The sequence below is a fragment of the Pimephales promelas genome, chromosome 4, assembly GCF_988280905.1.
Source record: "Pimephales promelas chromosome 4, fPimPro1.hap1.1, whole genome shotgun sequence".
Classification (NCBI taxonomy): Eukaryota; Metazoa; Chordata; class Actinopteri; order Cypriniformes; family Leuciscidae; genus Pimephales; species Pimephales promelas.
This window is the reverse complement of record NC_142772.1, coordinates 41,330,394-41,343,825: the sequence shown is the minus strand read 5'-3', so window position 1 is coordinate 41,343,825 and position 13,432 is coordinate 41,330,394. Positions and strand designations below refer to the sequence as shown.

The 13,432-nt window shown below is 36.5% G+C and overlaps 1 protein-coding gene across 1 annotated transcript in view; it reads right to left on the bottom strand.

Annotated features, from left to right (window-relative positions):
* The window catches only part of galnt9 (polypeptide N-acetylgalactosaminyltransferase 9), a 92,534-nt gene extending 80,481 nt beyond the window's left edge, over positions 1-12,053 (bottom strand). Inside the window, exon 1 of the mRNA XM_039658610.2 lies at positions 11,187-12,053. Within this exon, the coding sequence (XP_039514544.1) occupies positions 11,187-11,427 (241 nt within the window). The 5' untranslated portion in view covers positions 11,428-12,053. The remainder of the gene's footprint in view (positions 1-11,186) is intronic.
* Positions 12,054-13,432: the final 1,379 nt, after the last annotated feature.

The window sequence follows — 13,432 nt, the reverse complement described above, 5'->3', positions numbered from 1 at the left end:
TTTCACTAAATTATTAACAGCTACATAAAAATTCTATCAAGTTTCAGAAATAAGCGCATGATCCAAGGATGTTCGTTTTAAAGCCTTGAATTACAAAGTGTTTCTAAACTGGTACTATATTGAATGAGAGAAATATCTTGTAGCTGACTATATTTTACTTGCTCTTTTCATAAACCGTGTCATTGAAATTCATAATATCAACTTGTGTTTAATTTTTTTTAAAATTAATAATTCAAATGTGGTATGTTCTATAAGCTGCTGCACAATATCAGTCAAATCATTTAAATAACCATACATTCGATTTCAATTTTTCTACATAGCTTGGAAAACATACTACAATACGCTAATAAACTAATTTATTTCCCAATGTTATTGATGCACAATACGCATATTTATTAAAAATCTGTGTTTTTTATAATATTGCCGTGGTTTGTTGTTTTCCAAAAGCAATAAACAATTAGTGTATACTAAGTGACGGTGCACATACTGTAAAACAGTTTAAAATATGCATAAAATAAATAGGGTATTTCATGAAGTATTACTTTTAGACCGACCAAGGCTTCATGGGAAGTGAAAGAGAGAGTCTAGCTCTAGTCAATCATATTCCAGCACAATGCACAATCCCTAGTAGGAAACCAGAGGCAGTGTTGTCACAATTAAGGAAAACTAAAATTATTTCAAATGTTTTAGTAGATTAAAATAAACATTACATAAAAATTTGAACTTAAACAAAACTTAGATTAGAAATGCATTGGCAACTTACTGATATAAAATAAGTTTATAATTACGAAAACTAAAAAGCTTTAAAGCTAAAAAGAAAACTATAAAAATGGCTAAAACAAATTAAAGTAAAAAAACAACTGAAAAACTTATTCAAAACAATAATAAACACTATAACAACATAGAAATAGGACATCCCTTAACTGTGGAAAAGCACAAATGGCGTATTGCCTTATTTTACTGTGGCCATACAGCTCATTATGGCTCTAAATGTTCATATTTCTCAAGACCACACATTTGAAACCTTGTCCACCAGGCAAAAGCTTCCCAGAACATAGGCTTATCCTTTCTCAAACATCATTAGAATTTAAGTAATTCTGAGTGATTTTTGAGGGGGGGGGGGGGGGGTAACCATGCTTGGCAACAGAACGTACAGATTGTGTCTTGGAATCCAAACCAAGCTGTTCCACAAACACCAGTTGGTGCAGTATTAAATCCTATTCCACCCTGAACCCTAAAGCAACCACACATGGCTGGTCTACATAAAGTATTCCAGGTCTGTCTCTCTTCCTGGCAGTCGTGACCTCCCAGAGCGTTGACATGACTTGGAGTCTGAGTTCTTGCATCATAGGTGTTCTGGCAAGCTTGAGCTGAAATTGTCTCTCGGAAACTGTCTGAGGGTTTGTGTCGCTTTCACTGTCATTGTTATTTCCATTGTCTCGAAGGCTGCCTCTGTTGGCTGTTTTGAGAGAATTTTATTACACAGTGGCCTGACATTTTGACACTAATCCCTGAGAGCCAGCTGTCAATGGCAGAGAGAAACTGCATATCAATGACTTAATGCAGTGGTCTGCTAATACAATGCAAATACAATCACTTGTTAAGTGATGTACAACCAACTTAACAAACTGAAAACCAATTTGACCAAGCTTTGAGACCATCTGGGTTTCTCAAATCCAGTCCTAGTATTCCAGCCCTAATTAAACACAATTAAACCAGAGTTACTAGAAAATTGCAGATAAAATTGCAGGTCTAGAAGGTCTCCCAGACTGGGAGACCTTCTAGACCAAGGGTGTCCAAACCTGCTTCTGGTGTTTTGCAGAGTTTAGCTGCAACAAATCACACCTGCAACAGCCAATCAAGGTCTTCAGACTTGCTAGAAACTTCCAGGCGAGTGTGTTAGAACTGGTTGGAGCTAAACTTTGCAGGACATTGGCCATTCAGCAGCAGGATTCAGCAGACCATCTTAAACCATCTACAGTACAACTAACAAATAATAATATACACTGCAGAATCACCTCTTTTCTCACAGTATCTGAAAATTCTTGATCAAGGATCCGGTTTCCCTAAACCCATCCTTTACAAGAGCCTATACTCTGCTCAGATTGGTCAGATGACCCAGTCTGTTGTCATTGGTCTACCACTTACAGCGCATGCCAAAAACGAAACGACAATTACCATATCTGAAATTCAGCTCCAGAGGCTTCCTCAGCACAGTGATATGGACAGTAATGATGGCATAAGTTTTATTGTATCAATTCAAGCCCAAGTCTTAATCCTTTGAAAGTAGACGTAGGGTATTTCAAATTCCAAACTAACTAGCTAACTGACTTTCACCGATTATTTTTTTGGATACAAATAAATTTGGCAATGGTTTTAGCTGCTTTTCAGCTCAGAGATGCTATTAACCGCTGTCTGTAAATGCGTGTGTGTATGTGTGTGTACTAATATAATAATATGCCTCGAAGGTTGTAAAGTAGGGCTGTGCCATATCATACCGTCCACGATAATACCGGTATAAAATTTTACATGATAAAAAATTGTCATATCGCGATATTGATGATATGATGACGTATGGCGTATTTACGTTACTTAGCGCGTGCACAACAACACAGCAGCATGTCAGCCTCCGGATCAGATCAAGATTTAGTTCCTAAAAAGGGCGCTACTTCAATAGTATGGAAGTTGTTTGAGTACAAGAGGTCAGATCTCCAACAACACAATTATTATTATTATTTTTTTTTGTCAAATATGCATGAAAACTCGTTTCACCACTTCCCTACTAGCGTACATTTTGCATTCGCCTAATCTTCCTTCAGAGTTTCCGCAGTTCGGGTACAACAGTCAACACGATTAAACTCTTTCTAAGATGATTCAATGTTATTATTATTATATTTGTAAATAAAAGTTCTATCCTTTCGCATAAAACAACTTTATCTTGCTGGACTTTATTGCTGTAACGTTAACTAAATCATCATGTTACTTTCTACCGGCCGGGTGTCTGTTAGAGCAAAACACTAGAGTCAGAGCACTATTGTTCATCACGCCCACAGTAACTGAAATGTAAAACTGTTAAAAGAAAGGACTCGATAAACGATTGCATAGCTAGATGCTGTATATTATACACGACGCTACGCATCAATATTTATTTACTTTGTGCTTTGAACTGTTCAGTGCGGAGTATTCGACGCGCTGCGCGTGCGCGCTGTGACTCCGTGTTGCTTCAAGCGCATCATTCAGCGCTCGGGATGCGCATAAGCGCTGTGCGATATATTGGAGCCTTTCATATCATAATACTTTTGCGCAATGAAAGATTATTAATAGCCTTTGTTCTGTCCTATCGATCATATGTTGCTGCCTCATTAAACAGCTGTGCTATTCATTTTAAACATGCCTCAATTTTATAGTAGACTAGGCTATATAATAATTAATCCTTTTGATTTGTTACCTTGTTTTTTTTTCATGAATGTACAATACAAAGAGCAATGTGTAAAGTTTTACCAGATTTAGTGTTACAATTGTCTCTTATTTATTCCCCACTAAATGTTTTTTTTCCCTAAATGTTCCGATTTTATACAATTATTGTATAAATTAGTATACCTCATTTGATGCTAATCCAAAAACTATGCAAGGCAACTGTTACATTTTGAAGGTTTGTTTGGATTGCCGCTGTTTGTTTAAATTTTTTGTACTTCAAAGTTTAGGTAAATTTTATTAGGTGACAATATTGTGCAGGCTTCTGAAGTTATTGTTAATATTGTTAATGTATTACTGTAGTTATTGTTAAAATAAAATGATAAGGAGTTATGTTATACTTTTTTTTTGCACTAATGCTGCTGCCAGCCAGCTGCAATCACCAATAAAACATTGTTTCATATATATTTTTTCTATATCGTGATAAATATCATTATCGCAAATATTCTTGAAATATCGTGATATAATTTTTAGGCTATATCGCCCACCCCTATTGTAAAGAGACAGCAGTGATTACAGTGAGCTGAAGAAATTAAGTTACAAAGACCAAAGGAAACAGGCTCTGTTTGTGGAATAGCAATTATTCTGTTTTCTTCCCTCTTAAAAAAAAAATCGATAGCCCTCTTACCATTATTTCATCCTCCAAATGGAAAGGACATGATAGAGACTGGTGATTTGTACTTTTCTAAATCTACAAGTCTGTAAGTTAATTGGCAGTTGCTTTTACGTAAACCATTAGCACGGTTTCTGTTTCTACATGAAAATAAACGTCATTTTTACACCGATTTATGAAATACTTTTAACAATAGCAACAAACTAAACAATAGCCCCGTTCACACATACAGTCTTTACTGGTAAATTACCGGTAAATTACTAATAACAGATCATGTGTGAACAGGACCTTTTCAAATATACTGATAAATTGGTTCCATCAATTTACCAGTAAGGGAAGTTGTACCATTACCAGTAAACTACCGACATATGCACTGTGTAAACACGGAATGTATGTACGAGGTCAGAACGCGCTGACTTAAGAAGTGATTTGGGCCAATCAAAAGCCATTGAAAAAGCAATGTCTCTGGGCCATTCATAAAATTACGAAGCACTGTTTACAAATGTCTTCAAATTGGAGTGATACCGAAACTAAATCACGTCTCCTCGTCCGGGCGGATGAGGAGATTTGTCAACAACTTTAGAGGTCACTTTGGGTTAATTACATCACATGTTTACTGGTATTTTGGAACTGATGTGTGAATGGTCTTAAAAGCACTTTTTTTTCTTTTTTTTTCGGTAAAGTCGTTCTGGCAACTAATAGGTTAAACATATTAGGAGACATATACAATTTCTAGACTTCTTTTATGGAAAAAAAATGACCAAAGCACTGTTAAACTGATCATTTGTTTTGCATTTAGAAATGTATGCTTAATAGCAAATTGTTTTTTAATGATAAAATAATTTCAACATGGCTGATGGAATATTTAATTTCAAATTTGGAAAATGAAAATGAATAATCTTATGATATTATAATTCATGCACCAGATGGTAATAAAAACAGTTTCTATAGGACATATCTCAGCACTGGAACTGTAATTTGTGCTTGTTTCGTGCATTCAATAAAATACATTTGTTCATTTTTAAAAAGTAAAGGTAAAAGGAAAATAAATGGACTCCAATTTGGTCTCAAAATGTCAGATAAAAAATATAGGAAACCATTTTTTTTTTAAGTGAAGGATGTGTGTCAGGAATTTATGATTCTCTCTCTCTCTCTCTCTCTCTCTCTCTATCTCTCTCTCTCTCTCTCTCGCTCTCTGTGACATTTTCTCTGTTTCTGTAATGGACTGGACTTTCCAGACTCATTATTTTAACAGGCTGCTCGGCAGTCTGTCTTTGAGAAATGGCTTATGAACAGACCCTGTTAGCTACTTTTTGCAAAAAGCTTTAAATTTCATGACAGATAACTCCAATTCCACTTTCTTTTAAGCATATTCTGTGCATGCGTACTTAGGAAGTTCAGAATCATGAATACCTCACTCATGATAAGCTTTACAGTCCTGACAACCAGGATATAGATCCCAGTCCAGAGGAATATTTTCCTTTTTGCTAAGAGGTTACAGTTTGATAGTTCACTAGACTTAATTGAGTTGTCAGTTTAAGTTTCAACCGGATCTCAGATGTCTCTTCTGAAGTTACTAAATAGAAAAAAAACATATAAATAAATGAGACAATTGGTACTGTATAGTGATACATACGGAAGAGGATTAGGGCCAAGCATTAATAAAAATAAAATAAAACTATCTCGAGATTAAAGACATTATAGATTAAAGTCATTATAGAGCGAGATTAAACTTGTTAAATTTCGAGAAAAAAGTCGAAATGCAATCTTGAGAAAAAAACTCATTAAATATGATGCAAAGGTTTTTACAAATTAACCATGGAGACAGTTTCTCGAAACAGGACTTTATTCTCAAAATTTAAAGAGTTTTTTTCTCTCGAAACAACGACTTTATTCTCTAAATTTAATGAGTTCTCAAGATTGTATTTCGACTCTTGTCGAAATTTAATGAGTTTTTCTCGAAACAAAACGACTTTATTCTCAATATTAAATGAGTTTATTCTCAAGATTGTATTTCGACTCTTTTCTCGAAATTTAACAAGTTTTTTCTCGAAACACAACGACTTTATTCTCGATATTTAATTAGTTTATTCTCAAGATTGTATTTTGACTTTTTTTCTTGAAATTTAACAAGTTTTTTCTCTAAACACAATGACTTTTTTCTCGAAATTTAACACGTTTTTTCTCGAAACACAACGACTTTATTCTCGATATTAAATTAGTTTATTCTCAAGATTGTATTTTGACTCTTTTCTCGAAATTTAACAAGCTTTTTCTCGAAACACAACGACTTTATTCTCGATATTCAATGACTTTGATTGCATTTCGACTTCCTTTCTTGAAATTTAACGATTTATTTTCGCATACTAATGACTTTAATCTCGAGATGCTTTTATTTTTTTATTATTGCTTGGCCCTAATCCTCTTCCGTAGATGCATAACAACAGTACAGAAACAAAAAAAAAAGTAGAATGTGGATAGCATAGCAGAGATCTTAGAAGAATTGCATGAGAAATGTTGACACTCATACTGAAATCTCTGACTTCTTAATGCAGACTTTGTTCTCTTGGCACGTGTGATCACAATCCGAGACAATGTTGAGATCTCTGCTGAAAGGAGTCATGAAGTCTTTATCTCAGAAGAAAAAATCTGATATTTGGGAGACTTCAGAAAAGTTTTCTTTCCATTCAATCGTATTGTTGTCTAGTGTAGGTTTCAGACTACACTATTTTTTGTCCACAGTCACAGTGTCAGATAGGATGATGCAATTTTGAGTCCTAAATTATTGTTGTGTTATGGACTACATTTTGCTTTCCAACCAATCATTGCTTGCCATCTTTTAAAGGCTTGCGTGATGTCATTGAGAAGGCGGATGGCGACTGAATTCAATCGCTTCAATGACTTCCGAAATGGTATTTCAGTAACTGTGTTACTGAAGCACCTCCGCTATCGTTTGCCAGTATTTCACATTTTTCACTCTGTTGTGCTAGGAAACATCATAAAGGCAGGAGGACTGAACCTTGCATTATTTCACCTATCAGCAGTCTTTTGGTTTGCCATGTTTGAGGAGCTAACTCCCGTTGGTCAACATCACAGATGTGATAGAACGCATTGTGAAGAACGGGAAAAATATTCAACCAGCTAGTCTTTCTGTCGGGAAGTTGAAAAACATCAACGATGTGGCGTAGGTGGTCGTATCCCAATGCCCATTGTCTGTAAATCACCATAATCCACTGTGTTTGTGGTGGCCTTCAGTCATTCATCTGTGATACTACCAGTCAAGTTTATCTCCTGCAGTCCTGCTTTCTTGTAAAGTGCTCTGGCAGCTTTCAGGCCTGATGCACTTTTACGTCAAATTGCTTTAAATTATGTAACATGATTTGAAAAAAAGGCTTACTGACCCCTTTATGGATTCCAGGATAACAGACACTCCTTTTGAGGTGATTTGGGAGCTGAATGTATATATGAATTCATGTCAAAACTGATGCTAGTGCAGCATAAATATTCATGAAGAAAATATGGTTACGGGGACATGAAAGGCAGGATTGGACAGTCCCCTTAGAGTCCACAGTGAATGCATCAGACAGAAAAATGTGCTGGGTCATAAAGCATCGATGGTGGTGAAATTCGAAGGCGGTCGTACTTTTTATAGATGCATGGCATACGGAACACCTACACAGCCTCAACCCTATAGGGGGCTCCTACACGGTGTGATAAACCATATACAGTATATAATGGTAAAGCTTGCCATTTAACACACACAGAAGCTGCATCTAAGTGCCAAGTGAGTTTTACTGTGAAACGTGATGACCGATTAAGTTTTAGTGCCCCCGATCCAGTCAGAGTCATTGAATATTGAGTAACTGGATTCAACGTTGAAAATTGTTTCTTGAGCACCGAAAAAATTTCTGAAGGATCATGTGACTCTGAAGACTGGAATAATAGCTACATGCCATTTTTGAAGAATAATACATTTCCTGATTATTTACGCACCCCCCCCCCGCACCCCCCCATGTCATCCAAGATATTCATGTCTTTCTTTCTTCAGTTGAAAATAAAAGGTTTTTGAGAAAAACATTCGAGGCTCTTTCTCCATAAAGTGGTCTTCAATGGGAACCAAATGCAGTTTCAAAGGCTCTACGCGATCCCAACCGAGGAATAAGGGTCTAAACTGGTGAAAAAATTAGTCATATTCTAAAAACAAAATACAAATATATATATATATATATACTTTTTAACCACAAATGCTCGTCTTGCACGTCCACAACTTCACGCATTACAGTGAGTAATCATGTTGGAAATGTCAGGCGGAAAATGTAGGATAGAAGGCGAAAAACACGCTTTTTTTTTATTTTTTGTAAAGGGTGTTTGACTGTAAACACAAGGTCGGTACTACCGCCTACATCCTAAAGTGACCTTTCAACGTGATTACGTAATGAGTGGCAAAGCAAAGCTACTGCAAGACAAGCATTTTGTGGTTAAAAAGTATGATTTCTTTTAGAAAATAACAGATCATTTCACCAGATAATAAACTTATTCCTCGGCTGGGATCGTGCAGAGCATTGAAACTGAAATTTTTACTGCATTTTTGATCAAATTGATGAGCCTTGGTGAGCAAACTTCTTTTAAAAGCATAAAAAATAAAAATAATAATAATTCGCACAGACCTAAACTTTTGTATGATAGCATAGCCTTCTCTGTTTATATCACTTCCGAGTTAGAAATCGGTTCAGCCTAACACATCTGTGTTTGTGAAGGTAAACCGAACTACAGCTGTAGAAATTAAGCACACTTTAGCGGTAATGCTCACGGTAGATCTGCTGCCTAATCAAGGGGCTAATTGCACATTCTCATAGCTCTGCATTTTTATAGCAGTCACATAAAGGGTCACAATAACACAGCGTTTCTAGAAAACTCTGTCCAAATAGTAAACGTCATCACACTTCCTGCACTGATTAACTTAATCTATGCTCTTGTAGTCTTCTAGTCATCTTACCAAAACAAAATTAACTGCTTGTATACCACAAACATGTACAGTATACTTTCAAACGAAGGTACTGTGACAAAAATCCATTTATGTCAAAATGTGGTCCAGTCAGGTTCAGTCAGGTTGCAATTTTGCCACCACTGATGCCCTTTCAAATAAAAACAGGTGCATGATCATGCTGTGCACTATGATTCTCATTTAATGACTCTTGGGGGTTGTAAATGATGATTCAGCTGTCCATCTCAAACCAGAAGCACTGTCTATGATAATGTGTTATATGTTCTCTGGGAAATTATTCATTAAAGTAATGCTCATACAAACATTTACTGCATATTTGCGAAGATGTTTCAAGGGATGAGGGCGCCATCAACAGCCAGACAATTACTGCTTTCTTGTAAAACTCGCTGAGTCCTAGAAATCCAATCGGACCTTAGCGTAATCCTCTGGGTCTCGTTGTCAAGACAATAAAGCAACATAAAAATGGACAATTACTTACGATTTAAATACGGCAACAGAAATTTAAAAACATCAAGGGAAACCCTATTCCAGTCTCAAAATCACATTCAGTCGGCGGATGCAATCTCGCACGTTTTATGGGCATCAGATAAATACGTGTCAAAATAAAATGTATATCGGCCCCAACATCAAGAACATTTGTGACAGACTGGTGAAATCTACAGAGTGGAAAAGCCTCCGGGAGAAATATGTGGTGGCACTTGTGCAGAATGAAAGCCCTTTCAATCAGTAGGGTACATTAGAGGGCCTTTTTTTGTAAAGCATTCCCTCTTGGCTTTCCTCCAAATGCAAGATGGATAATTCTAACTGACAGAGTGACCCCCTTTATGCACAAATGGTGGCGGTCTTACGGAATAACAATCAGATCAAATAGATGCACTAAAGAAAAGCAAAAAGAGAGCGATAGGTCTTTTAACAGACATTTGAATGAAGTATATAGCACATCACGTGAACTATGACCTTCAGATGTGTTCTGGAGGAAAATGTTCTATGGTCTAAGAACATAATGATTGAGGAAATGGGCTCTTTTAATCTAAGAAAAGAACTCAGAATAGAGAGGATAAGTGTGGTTATGGCAACAACAGATGCCAGTGCATGGGAAGCAAGATCGTAGAAGTACAATTTCTTTTTGCAGGTAAGAGAGACTTTTTTCTGCACTGTTTTTGGGGTAAAATCTGTGGATTTAAAACTGGTCAAAAATTCTATAGAAATCTGAGTTCTTCATTTTGGTCATGCAACCAAATATACATGAAGAATTTGTTTTTAATGTTATGAATGACGCAGCGTCTAATTCAGTGGAAATCTGCAGATTATATATGGACATATACTGCAATTTTTCCTCATCCATGATTGGGAATTTAGAATAATTGTAATATTTATTTCAATTCTGATTCATTGCTTCGATTTATTGAATTGTTGTTTTTTCTGTCAAAATATGCACATAAATAAACAGTCTCAAATAATGTGTACAACTTCAAGTCCAAGAGAGGTCAGTTTTGTATTCCAGATATAGAGATGTAGAATTGCATTTGAATTATAAATTAAATTGGCCTTTTGAAAGATAGCATACTCTGAGAAATGCGTAAATTGTTGTCTCTGCAGACATAATGTAACAGAGAGACAAGAAAACTTTCAGAACAACATCTCTGAAACCCCTCAGCATGGAGTTAGAGACACAAAACAAAACGTATTACAATCAGGCAATGAGCCCTTACCAGTACACTGTCCTTTCTCTAATTTCCCATAGCACTTTATATTAAGGCAATAACATTAAAAAAAACATTTTGAAATGCTTAATAGATCATTACGTTTAATCAGTTATTATGAGTGTGATAATGATAGGTTAGGTCCGCTTTATCCTGTCTTGATCTTACTGACATGTTTATTGCATCATAAACATGTCTTTGTCATGCGATAAAAAAGTCTTATTGAAAGTATTCAATTACAGTAAATTTCACAATCTAAAATTAAAAATCTTAAATCTAGATAAGTTGGATCTTATGGATAGATCTCCACAAAACACTGATTTATTATGTATTATATAATTCATGTGAATGGCTTATTAATGAAAGTCAAAGATGATTAAATCTAACATACCATTTAACTGATTATACACCACATCTTCCAGTCGCTCGAGCCGTTTGAGAATGGACTGTCTGTCCAAGGAGTTCGTAACTTTGGCATTCCTGCCTCGCAGTCTCTGATCCGACAGCCTCCCGATCTGCACGAGCTCTTCGGATCGGTCCTGGATCCTGCAGTAGACCGAGAACAAGATGATCCCGACGAACACCAGAATGTTGACCGTCAGCAGAGTTTTGATCTTGCGTGCCACAGCCATTAAAGCCCGAGAGCGACACTGTCAGACCCCTAGTATTGATCCATATGATCCGCTGTGGAGGGAGCTGTCCGTTCAGCACCACACACAACCCGCGCGCGCCGCAGTTTCACCAAGCTTAACTGCTGCTGATCAACGCGCCTATCTGATGATGCAAGTATATATGATATATAAGTAAAACACGTAATAGAGCTTGCAATCAAATCCCACCGCCTCGGGGTCTTGTGCTGACCCCCATTACAAACGTTTAGAAATGTGTCAGAGCAGCCTACGGAGATTATGCTCAGATTAAAAGCATGCGTGTGCACTCATGAGTCGAAATGCACGAGACGTGCACGGTTCAGATGGCTCATTTTAAATGTCAGTGCATGTCAAACAACGAGATTCTCCGTGTGCAGCATCCTTCACGCGACTCCGTCTGTTAAAGAAAGATGCATCGCACTCGGGCATCGAAATAAGAAGGGCGATTTCAATGACCTGGCAGATGAAATGCACAATCCTTATGCAACGAACGCAGGTGGAAGTAAAAAAAAGAAAATAAAAAAAAAGACGCTGTCAAGCGATGGTTTGCATGGCAGCGTTCTTCTCTCGCGCTCCCCGCATGCTCCCTCCCTCACATCCCGCTTTTCACGCGCTGCTCAGCGCTCTGGTGACGTCGGCAAACTCATAAATATTCAGCGCTGTGTGAGGGGATGAAAGGCTGGAATTTGATAGATGATGAGGATAGCTGTTGGATTACATTCTAATGTTTTCGCGGAGACTGGCCAATTAAATTACATAGAGTTTGTATAAGAATAATGATTTCAATGTTACGCCCAAGTGCAAATGTGGCATTTCCAATACAATCAGCGGGTCATTAACAAATGAAAATGTTCTGCAAGACAAGTTTACTTGTCTTCCTTTATTTTGAATCTGTTATATATTCTATTTGTGTATCTTGACAGTTCGTTCTTTCAACCTGTGCGTTTTTTTGTTGTTTTTTTTTTTTTTTTTTTTTTTTTTGCTTGGGCACTCTTGAGCTCCTAAAGCCTACATCTGTCAAATGTTTTGTTTACCATGAAGAAATACTCGAGTCTTCCGAGAAACATTTTATAATGTGTCTGTAACCTCAAAAGCAAAATAATATATGTCAGCCAGAATGCACTCAAAGTGGGCTATATAGTGGGCTATATAAGGAGTAGTTCACTTTAAAAAAAAAAAAAACTTTTGCTGATAATTTACTCACCCCCATGTCATCCAAGATGTCCATGTCTTTCTTTCTTCAGTTGAAAAGAAATTTGGTGAAAACATTCAAGTATTTTCTCCATATAATGGACTTCATTGGGAACCAAACGGTTCAAGGTCCCAGTTTCAGTGCAGCTTCAAAGGGCTTTAAACGACATCAGACGATAAATGGTCTTATCAGGACCCTTCGAGTCATGACTCGAAAAAAGATTTCTTCATTTTGATGAATGAGTTTGACCCGGAGAGTCACGAACGCTCATCACAGAACAGAGCAAGGCGAGCATTTGTGCTTATAAAACTTAAACTTTTTTATTTATTTTTTAAATGACCGATCATTTCGCTAGATAAGACCCTTACTCATCGTCTGGTGTCGTTTAAAGCCCTTTGAAGCTGCACTGAAACTCTCATTTGGAACTTGAACCCTTTGGTTCCCAATGAAGTCCATTATATGGAGAAAATCCTGGAATGTTTTCATCAAAAACCTTCAATTCTTTTTGACTGAAGAAACAAAGACATGGACATCTTGGATGACATGGGGGTGAGTAAATTATCCGCAAAAGTATTTTTTAAAAGTGAACTACTCCTTTAAAGTAGTTGACCGTATTAAGCTAAGCGTCAATACATTTGCGTTGTGGTAGACATTCACTTGCATTACTTTACTCTGACCTGGAAAAACTTTATATTTTATAACTTAAGACCTTTCTAATACTTTTAAAGGGCACATATCATGCAAAATCCACTTTTTTAGCCCTTAAATGCATTTTGTTGTATATTTGGAGGAGTG